The sequence below is a fragment of the Lissotriton vulgaris genome, chromosome 12, assembly GCF_964263255.1.
Source record: "Lissotriton vulgaris chromosome 12, aLisVul1.2, whole genome shotgun sequence".
NCBI classification, from domain to species: Eukaryota; Metazoa; Chordata; class Amphibia; order Caudata; family Salamandridae; genus Lissotriton; species Lissotriton vulgaris.
In genome coordinates, this window is record NC_141700.1 from 606,093,677 (window position 1) to 606,111,070 (window position 17,394).

The 17,394-nt window shown below is 46.3% G+C and overlaps 1 protein-coding gene across 1 annotated transcript in view; it reads right to left on the reverse strand.

Moving 5' to 3' along the window:
- PKD1L3 (polycystin 1 like 3, transient receptor potential channel interacting) overlaps positions 1–17,394 on the reverse strand; it is a 1,100,724-nt gene that overhangs the window by 499,623 nt on the left and 583,707 nt on the right. Inside the window, exon 19 of the mRNA XM_086945530.1 lies at positions 7,688–7,880. Within this exon, the coding sequence (XP_086801656.1) occupies positions 7,688–7,880 (193 nt within the window). The remainder of the gene's footprint in view (positions 1–7,687; positions 7,881–17,394) is intronic.

A 17,394-nucleotide genomic window follows, 5' to 3' on the forward strand; every position in this document is an offset into this window, starting at 1 on the left:
CCCGGAACTGGCGTGTGCGATCCAAATAGAATGAAAGCGCTCGTTTTGGGTCCAGACGGTGGAGCCGCTCATCCTCCTTTGAGGGATGCGGAGGCGGAAAGAAGGTGGGCAAGGGGATAGACTGCCCGATGTGGAAGGCTGTGACTACCTTAGGCAGGAAAGAGGGTTTTGTTCGCAACACAACCTTGTACGGATGGACAGAAAGGAAAGGAGGTTTAGAGGATAGAGCCTGGAGCTCACTCACTCTCCTGGCAGAGGTGATGGCAACCAGGAAAGCAGTCTTCAGAGTAAGAAGGCGGATAGGACAGTTGTGAAGTGGCTCAAAGGGAGCGCACATCAGAAAAGTAAGAACCAGGTTCAAGTCCCACTGAGGCATCACAAAGGGAACAGGTGGAAACGTGTGTGTGATGCCTTTCAGGAATCGATTAACAACAGGGGACTTGAACAAAGATGGTTGATCAGGCGGCCTTAGGAAGGCTGAAAGGGCACAAAGATAGCCCTTGATAGTGCCCAGACCGGAGCCCTGCTGGGTAAGAGAAAGAAGGAAGAGAAGAACCTCAGGGAGAGGGGCAGAGAGAGGATCCACAGCCTTTGCTGTGCACCATGCCACAAATCTGTTCCACCTGGAGGCCTATACCGACTTTGTGGAGGGACGCCTGGCTGCCAGAATGAGGTTACAGACTTCAGGAGGCAAGTCAAATGGCCACAACTGTCGCCGCTCAATCTCCAAGCATGGAGGTGGAGACTGGACAGATTCGGGTGGAGGACCGTCCCCTGCTGCTGCGACAGAAGGTCCTCCTGAAGAGGCGGACGAACCGGGGGAACGACTGACATACCGAGTAGCTCGGGATACCAGTACCTTCGTGCCCAGTCCGGAGCCACAAGGAAGACTTGTGCCCGGTCGCGCTTGATCTTCTTCATCACTCTGGGCAGAAGTGGTATAGGCGGAAAGGCGTACAACAGACCGCAACTCCACTCGCGCCAAAAAGCGTTTCCAAGCGAGTGCCGCCTTGGAAATTCCAATGCGCAGAACTGATGACATTGCGCGTTCTCTTCGGTGGCGAATAGATCTAACCAAGGCTCTCCCCACTGCTGAAAGAGGCCTTGCGCCACGTCGGAGTTCAGACGCCATTCGTGATCCATCATGCACCGGCGGCTGAGTTCGTCCGCCCTGGCGTTCAGAGAACCTGCCAGGTGTTGAACCACCAGGGTCACACCCTGATGTTCCAGCCACTGCCAAAGGCGCAGAGCCTCCTGGCAAAGGGTCCACGCCCCCACCCGCCCTGTTTGTTGCAGTACCACATGGCGGTGGTGTTGTCCGTGAACACCTGCACTACACTCCCTCGTACAGAGGGGAGGAATGCCTTCAGTGCTAGACGAATCGCCCGCAGCTCCAAAAGGTTGATATGGAGCCGGGACTACGTCGGAGACCAGAGACCCCTAACATGCGCAGATGAGCTTTCGTGAACACCCTTGGGGCGCTGGTAAGGCCGAAGGGGAGCAAAGTAAACTGAAAGTGCTCGTGGCCTACCGTGAACCGCAGGTAGCGCCGGTGGGCCGGCAGGACGGGGATGTGGTAATAAGCGTCCTGCAAGTCCAACGCTACCATCCAGTCTCCTGGGTCCAGGGCAGCTAAGACCTGAGCTAGAGTCAGCATTTTGAACTTCTCCTTCCGGAGGAAGCCGTTGACGTTCCGTAGGTCCAAGATAGGGCGTAGGGCCCCATTGCCCTTCTTGGGTACCAGAAAGTAGTGGGAGTAGCAACCACATCCTACTTCTGGCCCAGAAACGCACTCGATGGCCCCCTTGGCCAAGAGGGCCGAAACTTCCTCCTGCAGAAGCTGCAAAAGATCCCGCGATACGCGGTGGAGTTGCGGTGGCATGGCTTGAGGGGTCGGCTCAAAGGGGAGGGAGTAGCCCCTTCGGACGATTTGCAGCATCCACCTGTCCGATGTGACAGTGCGCCAGTGGTAGTGGTGATGGCGAACCCTGCCCCCCACTAGCGTCACATGGGCCGAAAAGCACGGACTAGGAGGGTTTTGAGGCGGATGCTGCGGGGGAGGGTGTGGACTGGCCTCGCCGTTGTCCTCGACCACCTCCACTGCGATTTCCACGGCCGCCACCGCAATGGATGTTAGTCTGCGGTGCGTGGCTGGCAGCACATGTGGAGGCGCCCCTTCCTTGGCCACGAAAGGAGCAAAAGGCACCCGTTTGCTGGCGCGGGGCCGAAAGGTCCAAGGACTTTGCCGTAGCCCTGGAGTCCTTAAAGCGCTCAAGCGCATGGTCTGCCTTGTCGCCAAAAAGGCGACGGCCATCAAACGGCATGTCCATCAGTGTATTCTGGACATCAGCCGAAAAGTTGGCGGACCCCAACCAGGCGTGGTGACGAATCGCCACCGTCGTTGCCATCGCTCTGCCTAGTGAGTCGGTGGTATCCACACCGGATAGAATATTTTGCTGCATCCTGGCCTTCCACAAGGGCTTGGCCGAGTTTGGCCCGTACCTCCAACGGACACTCTGGCAGCAATTCCGTGACCGTGTCCCACAGAGAGTGGGTGTAGCAGCCCAAGAGGCATGCGGTGTTGGAAGACCGCAGTCCCAGACTAAGGGATGAGAATACCTTTTTGCCGTACTGCTCATACCTCTTGTATTCCCTGTCTTGTGGAGCCGACGGGAATGCGGTCTGGGAATTCAAAGCCTAGATGACCAGACTCTCGTGAGTGGGGTGGGTGGACAGGAAACATGGGTCACCAGGAGCCAGGCGGTGGCATCTGGTAACGTTCCTATCTACGGTCGAACCCGTAGCGGGCCTGAACCAAGTGCCCATAAGAACGTCGGTCCAGGCCTCATTAAACGGCAGCAGAGGCTCGGCAAAGCTTGACTGCGGTTTAAGGACCTCAGTGAGGAGGTTAGTCCTCACGGCCGTGACGGGGAGCTCAAGGACCAAGGCCTTGGTTGCCCTCATCAACACCACACTGTAGGTTGCCCCCTCCTCCGTAGCCACGGTAGGAGGCGAGACAAAGCCAGTGTCTGGTGAGGTGTCCAGACCACTGGCATCCCCAAGTCCACCTGTCAAGTCCACTTGAGACTGACACTCTCGGGTCAGAGGGTCCTCAGACCCCTACCAATACTCCTCATCACCCATCCCCTGATAATCAGGGTTGTCAAACAATGGGGCCAGTTCATAGAAGGTAAACTCCCCAAGTAGCATCAAAAGCGGCGTCCAGCGGCGTCAAAAGCGGCGCCGTTCCGACGCCGGAACCGGAGCGAGGGAGGCATCGGGGACGGCGCTGCCCGAGGACGGCGCCGGAGGTGACACCTGAGGGACCGGCGCCGGTGAGGTCTTTAGAGAGGGACCTCATGGCCCTGAGGAAACGCTCGATCTCCCCCGGCGTCGTGTTCTGCCCAGGGACCGGAGGGTGTGGAGCAGGCCGCGACTCCGACGGAGCCGCGTGGGCGGTGTCACCCGAACCCCCGGCAGCGTAGCGCGAGCGTCGGGGGGAGTTAGAAGAGCGATGACATCTCTTCGACTTCTTGTGCTTACCTGACGATGACTTCGACCCGGAGGAGTGATGTCGACTCTCGGAGCTGTGATGGCTTCTACCGTGGAACCTGTCCCTCGACCTCCGGTGGGACCGGGACCTCTCGCAGCGCGGGGCCGACTGTCGGAGTTCGAGTTGCTTGCGGGACCGCTCCCGCCTAGCTTTCCAAATCAGGGCCCGGCAGTCGGGGCAGGTCTTGTTGTCGTGGTCGACGCCGAGACAGTGGAGACACCGACGGTGAGGGTCGGTGACCGACATCAGTCGGTCGCAATCCTCACAAGGCTTGAAACCTGGCATCCCTATCGGCACCGTCCGGAGTCGCAAGACTCAAGAAAAATGATCAAAAGGGATCAAAAAGTCTAGTCAAAAAGTGACTAAAGTACTGCTTTTTCCAGATCTGCGCTTGCTGGCGCGGAAAAAAGAAGAACTGACGTCAGCACGCGGAGGCTGCGTCTAAGTACTCTGATGACGTCATCATGGCGCCCACGACGGACGCGGAGCCGCAGACGACGCCTACCGACGCGCAAGGGTACTGCTACGCAAAAAATTCTGGATCCAGTCTGACGCCTGGGGATATTCTAAGGTAAGGAATCTATCACTAACGTGTCTCTTTCAGATGCAAAAATACATGTAAGCATAATGAGGGCCTTCTATTTCAATAAGTGAAGAAAGATGGGTGTGAGCTCCCCTTGGCGGAGTGCTTTGTGGTCTTTCTGTAAACCCCAGGGTATGGCCAAAGATAACTAGGTCTAATAAGCATATGTACGATGTGATGTTTCTCCATTGCAGTAGGTAGTTGTAGATGTTCTCACCTGCGGAATGAGATGGAGGTGATGTAGCTGATACCTGGTCGAGGTCACTATTTGTGGCCTGTATCCCTGCTCTGGGGTGGTGGTTTTCTGCGAGGACCTTGCCTTGCATGGGTTGATAGGGATAGTTGACGATATGTCTGTTGTTGATAGGCAGGTGGGGCTGGTTGGTCTGGTATGATTGGGAGCACAGATAAACACTCCTGTATGTTGAGAAACCTTGGCCACGCAACCCCGAAAGGGCAACTTCATGTACTGGAGGGTGTAGAGGGATTTGGTTAGGTCGGTATCAGTTTTAATGGCTAGGAGGACATCATTGATATGCTTGCCAAATAGTGTGTGCCCATCATAGGCAATCTCGAGGATCTCAGACTGAACTTCAAGACAAAATGAGGTTGCCTTAAGCCATCCTTGACATCCTAAAACTGCTGCCTCCACTAGCTGGCAGAAGCCAATGTAGTTAATGTCCATGATGCAAACTAGTACCTTTTTGGAGGTGCGCTCGCCTTCCTGCAACATTTTCTTGGCCTCAGATCTTCTGTCTTCAGGCATAAGGTTGATGAGGGAACAATGTCCAACCACATTTGCCGATCATAGCAACCCAATATAGACAGGGAGTTGGCCGTAGTAACGGGGATGGCCGGCATGGAGGAAAAACTTTTGCCTATGTTATCTAAGCGTTGTCCTTCTTTGTCTGGTATATGTGCAGTTGGGGTTTTGGGGGGCCTCTCTGTTGCTTGAGAAATTACTGAATCTAGTTTGGGGTGTCCTGTCAGGCATGCAAGGGAATCCTCTGGAGCCCTGTACTTTTTATCAATACATGGCAGGAGAGTCGCTACTATAGTAGGGTTTTTCATGATTTTCACTCTCTCTTGACAGATGCAATCTATAATAGGTATGGACAGAACTGACTTCCTAGTTTGTTTCTTAAAGTAATGGAGGAAACAGTTGGACTGTTTGACAGAAATGGGAAGGTGAAATCGCCCCCATATCCATTAGATTATGAAAACCTCAGACTGTCTTCTGGAGGTGAATCAACAGACAGAGTGGGTATGACCTAGTTGTCCCAATCATTTGGTGGAGGCTGAGGTTTGGAAATCTTGCCTTCTTCTCTATTGTCATCAGATGACAATTGATTGTCTCTTAGTGGTTGTGCAATGCGAGAAATGGGTATCATCCCAGGAGTGTAAGGTGGAGGAATTGGTGGGGTTAATGGAGAAGCAGGTTGAGGTGAGGCAACAGGCTAATCTGTAGGAAGATCAGGAAACCGTTTCCTATAGTCCATAAGCGTAGCCTAGAGATTCTGAACCAAAGATTTTGGCATCTGTACTTCGTCCTGTCTGAGTGGAGGATTACAATAGTACTTGAACCCTTCACGATGCCTCTGAGGAGGAGGAGGAGGATAAGACCCCTGATAGTAATGGCCTTCGTCGTTGAAGTCAGCTTCTTCCTGGAATACTTGACCTGGAGCTATGATAGGCTATGAGCACTTCCAAAGGGGCCTTCATCCTTGACTCCTCTAGGCCCAGTAGTTGACTTGGAGGTTGAGGTGACACCTTCCTGAGTAAAGTAACCACAGGCCGCAAAGAGGTCTTTGATATTTGTTTGTAATTTTAATTCTCGACGACGGTGGCATCGTCATCAGAGCAACGTAGGTTTTATGCTTTGTGGACATTGTGCCCTTTGTAGATTGAATTGTTGTAGACGGGGATGCAGTTATCGTAAACAGAGAAATTGTCGACTGAGTCATGGTAGAAAGAACATAGTCAACTAAGTCGACGTGAAGGGGTCTTCATCGACAGTGGTATCGTTGACAGGATCGTCATCAACGGGGTCGTCGATGAGGTCTTCATTGACGCTATATTCTTCGTCAATGGAATGAGACCATCTATGGCTGCTTGTGCTGTCTTTGCAGTTGAGTCTCAAAAATGAGACAGTAGTCACAGTTGTCGTCGACCATCTTGCGGTCGACCGTGGTCATGCTGTCAGGGGGGCTGAGAGAGAAGATTTATGCCTTGTTGTCAACAGATCTGAACAAGAAGACTGAGGATGATCTCTGCCTTGTTAGAAGATGTAGTTGACTCAAGACAATGCTGTTTGTGAGGGGAATTGTTTCTATTTCCCCTTGTTAGTGTCCGTTTTTGTCTAGTGGAAAGTTCTAAGGGGTTTTCTGCTCTCCTCAGAGGTCCCAGCCTGGGATCTTAATCTTTTGCAAGACTTTGAAGAGGCATCGCTATCTTCCTCAGAAGATGACCTCTGAGTTTTTTTTACTTTTGAAGCCCTAAAAGAAGCCTCCCCTCCCTGTTTCTCAAGGTCTTGAAGAAGGAAAATATACAACATATTTTCCACTCCTTTACCTTGTGTTGAGGGTAGAGGCAATAAAGACAAGCCTTATGTGGGTCAGCCATGTGCAATCTTGTCTCCCCACAGGTCTTTCAGGGTCGGAAATGGCCTTTAGTCTCAGACATTGTTGAAGTAGAATAAACCGAGCAGAGCTCAGGAAGACTCCCTTCACATACAACATGTGGTGAAAATCTGAGGGAATCAGCCTCTCTGAGGAGTGTTCTAAAGGGCGCTAGCACCTGCTTGGTTATAGATAGGCTATTAAACTGATGGCCTATTGCCATTATAGCCTATAACAGTGATAAATACTGCTTTACTATAATACTGTGGGACTCCCACTTTGACAACAGGGAATGATTCAAGCATGAGAATCTATGAAAGATCCGATACTAGATAGGCAGAAAGACCAGTGATCTCACCCTTCTATCCACAATGTGCGATGTGGCTAGTTGATCAGTACCGTTCGGACATATGGTGCAGATGGTTGCTTTTCTTTATTGGACTGCATTGGACTGGTATTCAGAGTTAGGTGACAGTGAGCTATTATAGCACCAATCTGGCAACAGCTCCACAAGGATGATGCAGCCTCAGAGGGAGCACACAATACCAAAATTTACAACACCGTATGTGGCACATGCAGCATACAGACAAAGATCTGTCTAGCTGGGAAGGTTAAAGCACTTGCTAAATCTAACCAGAATCTAGCAGGCATATCTCCCACTATCTCTCAGGTGGGTGTTGTGCAGACAGGACAGTCTAGGATTGCTAAAAAACAAACTGGTTATTTTAAATCTCTAAACACTCTGGGACTGTCCTGAAAGCTTAATGATGGGGCCACTAGAAAAGTGGGGGCCATGGGCCAGAGCCCGATTTGCCCATGCCTAGGAACGTTTATGAGCAGACTTTCATACAAGAGCAAAGGCACTGATACCAAAGCACACAAACATAGCAATGTGTCAACATTCAAAATACGTTCTTTGGGCAAACTCTTTACCTTGTTGTTGGAATATCAGGCAGCAGGGTTTTGTTCCTAATGTCCTCAGTGAGTTTTGCAATCTGGCTGGTGATATGGGCCAATCTGGAAGGGATTTGTAGCCTGGTTTGACTTACATTTTGGATATCTGACTGCAGCATTTCTAGTGCTCTCTTCAGATAACAAAGGAAGTGATGATGTCGAGCACTGACCACTGAAATGACATAAAAAAAATGTGTTGCCATCATTTTGGCATCTAGGCTAGAGCACCATAAGAACTATGCCACCTAGCAGCCCACCATATTAACACTGATTGCTGAAAGTCCACACTTGAGCACATCATTAAGGGGGATATCTCACCTCTATATTCAGGACAGCTATAGACAGGTTTTGCTTTTCCACACAGTTAGTGCTATTTACAGAGGAAGCACAAACAGTATTTGTATTTTTTTTTTGATTTGTAGAGCGCCTTATCACCCAGGGGTCTCTAAGCGCTTAGCGGGGTGTAAATACAAGTAACAGTAATCCCTCTCAGCCTTCAGTTTTTGTAAGTGTCGTTCGCATATTAATAAGCACATACCCAACCACCGCTGGTTGACTTTTAGTTTCTTTTAACAAGTTTGTTGGAATAAGATGGGGTATTTATAAAGTGGTATATGCCGCTATCTCAGTGTGAGATATTTTCCATAGGTTTGAGTTTTCTACTTGGAAATGAGGCATAATAAGCAATATTGGCATATAACCCTGCAAATTCCGCATGGTATGCCTTTCTTTACAGGCCCTTCCCCTGATAAATGTCAGATTTTGCCAGAATCTTTCTGGGGAAGAACTGCAAGGGTATGATCATTATCACACAAGTCGTAATTCTGATCCCTGTGCTAACTCTTGTTCAGGGATCGGAATTTAATTCTGAAGTTGTAGTGAGGGCCTAACTGTCAGGCTTGAGTTGTAAAGTACAACCTTGCACTGGTGATTGTTGAAGGTCTACACATATGTAGGGTTGCACCTATGACTGGGCGAAGATGTCCACGCGGAGGTACCGTCCAATTCTAGGTGGAATTTTCTGCCCAGTAGTAGAATTTATGAGTCTACACCCCTTTACACAAGACAGTATCACTGTAAAGTTACCATAAGTAACTTTACAGATGTATTTTTTAGGCAGAGATCTTTGACTATGCTATGGAAAACTATGAATGAAAAGGTTTAGGGCAACAGCATTTACATGTCCTCTGTGGGCAAGTACATAGGCATAGCGCACATCCTACGCACCACCCTCTTCCCCTACCGCTCAAGCCTCTGGAATGCAGTCAGCCCCACTCAAAAGTAGGAGGAATTTCACTGAGAAGGGAACAGCCTTCTATAACCCTTGTGGTGATTATTACAGGGAACTATATAATGTTTCTCCCTATACCCTCTGTGCTATAGATGCTGTAATGAATTTTTAAGAAGAAGCTTTAAGTACGACATGCAGTCTACAATTCAAAACATATTTACTGTTATAGGATATGTATATATATATATATATATATATATATATATATATATATATATATATATATATATATATATATATATATATATATATATATATATATATATATATTCACACACACACAGATCACTTCACCTTGAACTTTACCTCTTCTGGAAAGTGAAGCACGAATCCAAGTGATATAGTTTAAAGTATTTATTCTGTTCTCGCAACACCCACAGCCGCCATGACACGTTTCAACACTCAAGGAGGAGGTGCATTTTAAACCATTTTTTTGGAGAGTTTTTTTTCTTTCTTTTTCAAATAGTTAAAGCGACAGTGCATTTTATCGTTACACTTAGCCCGTACATAAAGACAAACAACACATGTATAAATGTATAAATACATAAATATATAAAAAAAATATAGATGTTTTAAAACTAGCTCATATTTGTTGCAGTAAATCACATATCTGGTAAATTATATTTGGGTGGCGCAGTAAGGGTAGGAATACCTTATCTGACATTAACTTTATAACATTTCATTTACGTACTCCACTATTTGAGGAGATCACATCATCCTAATGTCGTTAAGAAATTTCCTGGGTTCGACTTGTTCAATAATTTTTTATGAACACAAGTTTAAAACCAAGTAATCAATATACTGTAATTTCCATACGATCCACCAATTTTTGTTAAACTTCCTGGTATCAATACCTGTTGATCCTTCATTTTCAAGAAAGTTTAGATTAAACAATTAGGCGCCCTCAATATTCGTGCATTTGCCAATAATAAAAAACAGATGCTTCCCTGACTACTGACCATTTATTTTGTTTTTGAACGGGCCTTGCATCTAAGAAGTACCCAGTGCAATTTAGGTGTACACAAACTTTTTTTGTGTGAAACGATAACCTATTATAAAAACATATGACAGCATGTGAAAAAAGCTAACATTATTTTTAAATATGTGTTAAAACCTCCACTACCCGTGTATATAAAAAAGATAGAGAATTTTGTGGCAGATTATTATTTATCTTAATAGAAATACATTAAAGCTTGTGGCTAATTTACTATTTTTTGATTTAATGTCAAACAACTTACCCTATATTGACAAGCTAGCAGGATGTAAAATTACCCCATCTTACAAACAGGTGTGCAATTCATCAGTGGCATTGAGCCCCATTGGATGCTTAGTATCTAAGTTTAAAATGTATTACATCTCCATTTTTCTGTGGGCTCTTATTCTGTCCCCTCCTCTTTTTTTTTGCGGGGACACTGTCAATTAAAAAATATTTCAGTTCCATACAGTCACGCTCATGTACTTCATTGAAATGTCGGGCCACCGTGTATGATTGGTCATTATTTTTAATGGCGCGCAAGTGTTGGAGCACTCTTTTGTGCCCCTGCAAAATTGTGCTCCCTACGTATCTTAATTTGCAGGGACATTCAAACACGTACACCACATGGTCCGTTTTGCAAGTGAGAGATTTTTGTATAGTAATAATTTGTGCATTATATGGTGTCTTGTAGGTGGTTGTATTGACCCCGTGCTGACAGGCCTTACATACCTTGCATATGAAGAAGCCTTTTCTTTGACTCAGCCAATTACCCTTCAGCTTGCCACCTGGTTCATTTTGTACCACGGTGTCCTTCATCGAAGGTGCTCTGCTAAAGGGAATGGCTGGTCTATTCTGCAAAAGATGGCCAATAATAAGATCCCCTAATACAAGATGCCAATTTGTCCTTATTAATTTTCTTATAGATTTCTCCTGTCTACTGTACTGAAGGATAAACCTGAATGCCTCAACTTCATGACCTTTAGGAGTCTCATCCCTGTTCTTTTCCTGTAGGAGTAGTTCTCTCGGAATATTGTTACTTTTGGTAATGGCTGCCTCTACGCATTTCTTACTATAGCCCCTCTCCAAAAATCTCCTTTTACTGTTCTCTTGGGCTGATTTTAAATCATGTTCGAAACTGCAAATCCTCTTCAAACTGAGCATTTTCCCATAGATAATGCTTTCAATGAGATGTTGCAGATGGGAACTGCTGGCGTTTAGCACAGCATTCCCAGTCGTAGGTTTGCGATGGAGCTTGGTTTCCAAGTTGCCTTTTGAGGTAAATACCTCTATATGCAGGAAATACACACTGCTATTGCTGATTGTGGCTGTAAATGTTAAATTCAGTTGATTGGTGTTCAGCATTTCAATAAACTGTTCAGCTTCTGACATAGTACCCTCCTGTACTACAAAAAGGTCATCTATAAACCTCCACCATGCCTTAATGTTGTGGTTGACATGATGACTAAGGACCAGCTCCTCCCACCATCCCATGTGTAGATAGATATATCTCATTACACCCTACCTCCCCACAAGACAGTTGCGCTCCACCTCTGCAAATCTAGCTATTGTGCCGCCAATAAAGAAATCAAGGTCAGGAGGCCGCTCTTTCTCCTACAATGTAGCTAAGAGGTGGAACGTTCTGCCCCAACATCTTAGATCTAATCCTAATATTCTCTCCTTTCGCAAACAGCTGAAAACGCTCCTATTCACTACTTAATGATGGAGCTGAACCTGCCTCTTTCTAACCCAAACCTCAGATGGTATGCTTAGCGCTTGGACGCCTCAGGGCAGCTACGTGCGCTCTATAAATCGGAGTTCATTCATTCATTCATATATATCACCACACATCCCTTTCACAGAAAGGCGACAACTCCTGGGCGAAAGGACTTTCAAACACTTTATTCAAAACAGCGGAGACAAGGTGGCAATTTTGCTATGAAACACTCACCCGAGACCTTACACATTTCAGCTTTACCTTCCAGCCTTGATCACATTGAGGCTTCCATCAAACAATTTTAGGGGTCATATGCTTTTTTTTAGCCCAGGCTGGATTACCTGATTGGTCCATAGACCACCAATTACAGTGTCCATGTTTGACAAGTGCATTTGAAATATTGAAAAGATTTCTTGAAGACTGCAAAATTCTTAGATTGTTCATCGATGTTTAAAATGTTCACATTGCAGTATATATCTGTCATGCAGAAAGGAATTACTAATTGCACATGTACTGAGCACAATTTAGCGTTACTTGCTTGTCCCCAGAGTCTGAACAAATGCCGGCAACAGTCTAGTCTTCCATATGCAGTTATATTATATTGTCTGCTGTCTACGGCATTACTTCAGGTGGTGCAATGGAGTCCAGGGAGGAAGAGGTCGCTTCTACAGATTCGTCATCACTACCACAGGCCTCAAGGCTCTTGCCGGAAACCAACCCCCTTTGGGTGGGTGTTGTTTATTTCAGCCGCTGTCTGTAGTGCTCTGCATTGGTCCTGGATCTTTTGTTCAAGATTGGGTCCAAGCCCCCCGTTTCTCTCGTGTTCTGCACCTTTTCCCTCAGCGATTCCCCGGGGAAGCTACTGGCTGAGCCCTTCCATGTGTTCCAGGTGGCGTGGGGGAGTAGCCAAGATATATGGAGTCTAAGGTAGACTCCATATATCTTGGCTACTAAGCTAAGCATGGTATGCTTATCTTGGCTACTAAGCTAAGCATGGTATGCTTAGCGCTAAGCATACCATCTGAGGTTTGGGTTAGAAAGAGGCAGGTTCAGCTCCATCATTAAGTAGTGAATAGGAGCGTTTTCAGCTGTTTGCGAAAGGAGAGAATATTAGGATTAGATCTAAGATGTTGGGGCAGAGCGTTCCACCTCTTAGCTACATTGTAGGAGAAAGAGCGGCCTCCTGACCTTGATTTCTTTATTGGCGGCACAATAGCTAGATTTGCAGAGGTGGAGCGCAACTGTCTTGTGGGGAGGTAGGGTGTAATGAGATATATCTATCTACACATGGGATGGAGGGAGGAGCTGGTCCTTAGTCATCATGTCAACCACAACATTAAGGCATGGTGGAGGTTTATAGATGACCTTTTTGTAGTACAGGAGGGTACTATGTCAGAAGCTGAACAGTTTATTGAAATGCTGAACACCAATCAACTGAATTTAAAATTTACAGCTACAATCAGCAATAGCAGTGTGTATTTCCTGCATATAGAGGTATTTACCTCAAAAGGCAACTTGGAAACCAAGCTCCATCGCAAACCTACGACTGGGAATGCTGTGCTAAACGCCAGCAGTTCCCATCTGCAACATCTCATTGAAAGCATTATCTATGGGAAAATGCTCAGTTTGAAGAGGATTTGCAGTTTCGAACATGATTTAAAATCAGCCCAAGAGAACAGTAAAAGGAGATTTTTGGAGAGGGGCTATAGTAAGAAATGCGTAGAGGCAGCCATTACCAAAAGTAACAATATTCCGAGAGAACTACTCCTACAGGAAAAGAACAGGGATGAGACTCCTAAAGGTCATGAAGTTGAGGCATTCAGGTTTATCCTTGAGTACAGTAGACAGGAGAAATCTATAAGAAAATTAATAAGGACAAATTGGCATCTTGTATTAGGGGATCCTATTATTGGCCATCTTTTGCAGAATAGACCAGTCATTCCCTTTAGCAGAGCACCTTCGATGAAGGACACCTTGGTACAAAATGAACCACGTGGCAAGCTGAAGGGTAATTGGCTGAGTCAAAGAAAAGGCTTCTTCATATGCAAGGTATGTAAGGCCTGTCAGCACGGGGTCAATACAACCACCTACAAGACACCATATAATGCACAAATTATTACTATACAAAAATCTCTCACTTGCAAAACGGACCATGTGGTGTACGTGTTTGAATGTCCCTGCAAATTAAGATACGTAGGGAGCACAATTTTGCAGGGGCACAAAAGAGTGCTCCAACACTTGCGCGCCATTAAAAATAATGACCAATCATACACGGTGGCCCGACATTTCAATGAAGTACATGAGCGTGACTGTATGGAACTGAAATATTTTTTAATTGACAGTGTCCCCGCAAAAAAAAGAGGAGGGGACAGAATAATAGCTGGGTCAGGGGGCTCAGTGGACTAATGCGTCCACTGCAGGGGCCTGTGTTCAACCTCATGGCCACAGGTTCAAATCCCAGGGGTCCACTCAGCCTTTCATCCATATGAGGTCGATAAAATGAGTACTATTGAGTTGGGTGTTATGTTAGCCACTCCCAGACGGCTATTGGGGGGGGCAGAAAAAGTGTGTTTTACCTTTTGCCACTATTTGTATGCGTGCAGGAAAAAGTAATCAATATTTAAGATCTAGGCTGTGCAGCTGGCGCTTCACTTCCAGGGAGGAGTGTCTTTGTTTCTGTACTGTGCTCGTGTTGTCAGGGAAGAGCATGATTTGGCTGTTGTCAATTTGTATTGACTGTAGCTTCTGGGCTTCCTGCAGGATTGTGTCTCTGTCTTTATAGTGCAGGACTCGAAACAGGAAGGGCCTGGGGCCCGTAACTGGAGGAGGGGGTCTCGCTGGGACCCTGTGCGCTCTTTCCACTGCGAAGTATTGTGTCAGTTTACTCACTGATATTAATTCTTGGATCCAGTTCTCGACGTAGCTGGTAGCATCTTTCCCCTCCTTACCGTTCGGCAGGCCGATGACTCGGATGGTGTTACGTTTGGAGAATCCTTTTGAGTCTTCTGTCCTGAGTTCCAGGGTGCGCACTGGTACCATAAAATCCTTCAGCTGTGTTTCTGCTTCCCGCGTCTTCAGCGTCATAGTGTGCATACATTGTGCGAATTGCCCCAGTGAGATACCCCTTTACCCTCCCCAGCATCTATCACCACAGAGAGTCATCAGGCAGATAGTTGGTCATCAAGGCGTAGTCTTTTATTACACCTTAAAGTATTATTCTTTAATTTGTTCATTGTCAACACACTGGATCATTTTATTCAGGCATTGGTAAACCAACCACAGACATAGTAGCCCCAAAGAGGTAGGCTTCATCTAGCAACAGATAGTCTTTTCATTCCAAAGCAAGAAGGGTGTTCCTACAGTGGCCGTATCATTCAATAATGTGTGTACATCTCTAAGTAATCACAAAAGGCAGTGACAGAAGAAGATAAAGTGTAAACAAAGTTCATTCAGAAAAATATTTATTTGTTCTTTTTTTATTTTTCTAGATATAAATTCATATAAATATTATTGTTGATCAAAAAAATCTTTTTGAATTAATAGGTAATACATAGATTAATTGAAAAAATACATAAAGAGCACAAAACAGTCATAAAAACAGCAGCAAATTAGCAGGTCCCCTGAAAGGCAATCATACACAGCAGCTCGCTCACGTGCTAACAATCATTCTACATTCACACCACATACAAAGATGGAGAAGGAACTGGATTCCAAATAGCAAGATGACTATGCTAATGTGATCCAAGGGCACCAGAGTGTAATTGTTGGCCCTTGTAGCGGGTCTACGCGCGTTTCGGTGGACAAGCCACCTTCATCAGGACCTTGTTCACCAAATTGTGTAGATATCAGGGGATCAAACAAGAGGAGATTTGGCGAGTTAGAAGATCAGCTATCACTAGAACGAATTCACTTTAAGAATTAGGAGGTAAAATCACATGAGTTGCACCATATCCATGATGCCAAGTCCGATGTAAAGGATGTACCTCAGAGCTTCATCTTAATGTCTTGGATACCAAATTCTGTGTGGGAGGCGGGACGGGCGAGTTGTTTCCGATTCTGTGGGAGTTCTGAGAAGATACTTTTATTTCATAAAATCAAGAAGAGGGTTTCAGGGTATGGCAGTCCGCGTAGAGGGTTAACTCCTGTGTAATTTCAGTCTATTTTACCAATGGTGGTAATATATCAAATGAATAGACAATCCGTGAAGTAATTGCAACTGTTTAGCCACCGCGACCCTTCGTATCCGGCTATTAGCGTCCAAATTTCTCCGCGTTCCCGAGACCCTCCGTCTGAAATTACACAGGAGTTAACCCTCTACGCGGACTGCCATACCCTGAAACCCTCTTCTTGATTTTATGAAATAAAAGTATCTTCTCAGAACTCCCACAGAATCGGAAACAACTCGCCCGTCCCGCCTCCCACACAGAATTTGGTATCCAAGACATTAAGATGAAGCTCTGAGGTACATCCTTTACATCGGACTTGGCATCATGGATATGGTGCAACTCATGTGATTTTACCTCCTAATTCTTAAAGTGAATTCGTTCTAGTGATAGCTGATCTTCTAACTCGCCAAATCTCCTCTTGTTTGATCCCCTGATATCTACACAATTTGGTGAACAAGGTCCTGATGAAGGTGGCTTGTCCACCGAAACGCGCGTAGACCCGCTACAAGGGCCAACAATTACACTCTGGTGCCCTTGGATCACATTAGCATAGTCATCTTGCTATTTGGAATCCAGTTCCTTCTCCATCTTTGTATGTGGTGTGAATGTAGAATGATTGTTAGCACGTGAGCGAGCTGCTGTGTATGATTGCCTTTCAGGGGACCTGCTAATTTGCTGCTGTTTTTATGACTGTTTTGTGCTCTTTATGTATTTTTTCAATTAATCTATGTATTACCTATTAATTCAAAAAGATTTTTTTGATCAACAATAATATTTATATGAATTTATATCTAGAAAAATAAAAAAAGAACAAATAAATATTTTTCTGAATGAACTTTGTTTACACTTTATCTTCTTCTGTCACTGCCTTTTGTGATTACTTAGAGATGTACACACATTATTGAATGATACGGCCACTGTAGGAACACCCTTCTTGCTTTGTGTTTTCTTGTTCCCCTCGGTTCCAGGGCCATAATTTACATATTTGAGGGGGTCCCATTGCTCATGTTTAGTCTTTTCATTCCAGACATGGCCTTAGTCGTCAGGATATCATGCCACCACTCCGGTCATGAATCAATCCCTCTGTGCTTGCTGTGCCAGCAGGACCCAACTTGCACTATTTTATCAGCAGTAACTTTCCAGTACTCCATCCTGGAGGCACATACCACCAGGGCACCGCTTAACGCCTTGCCCACCGCAGGGTTCCGGAACACCGGATACCCCCCAACGTCTTTAATACACACCAGGGCATCCCAGGTAGGGCAGGACAGTCCTGGACCACCAGCAGGTCAGTCCCCTTCCCGCCAGCCTGGAGCCCCCATTGAATGCTTGCCCTGTTCCAGGATCAGACAGTCCAGCAAAAAGGAGTCCATTCCATTTTCTTGCCCGGGACACCGCCAGTCCTTTCCTTAGCCTTAGGGATGGGTGGGTGGGAAATTGTTGCCGCTGGTCTGCTGCTTCGGGAGGTGTTGGAAGGGACAAAGAGGGCTTCCAGCCCTCTCCGGCTGCTTTTGTAGTTGCCATGATGTCAGCAGGGCC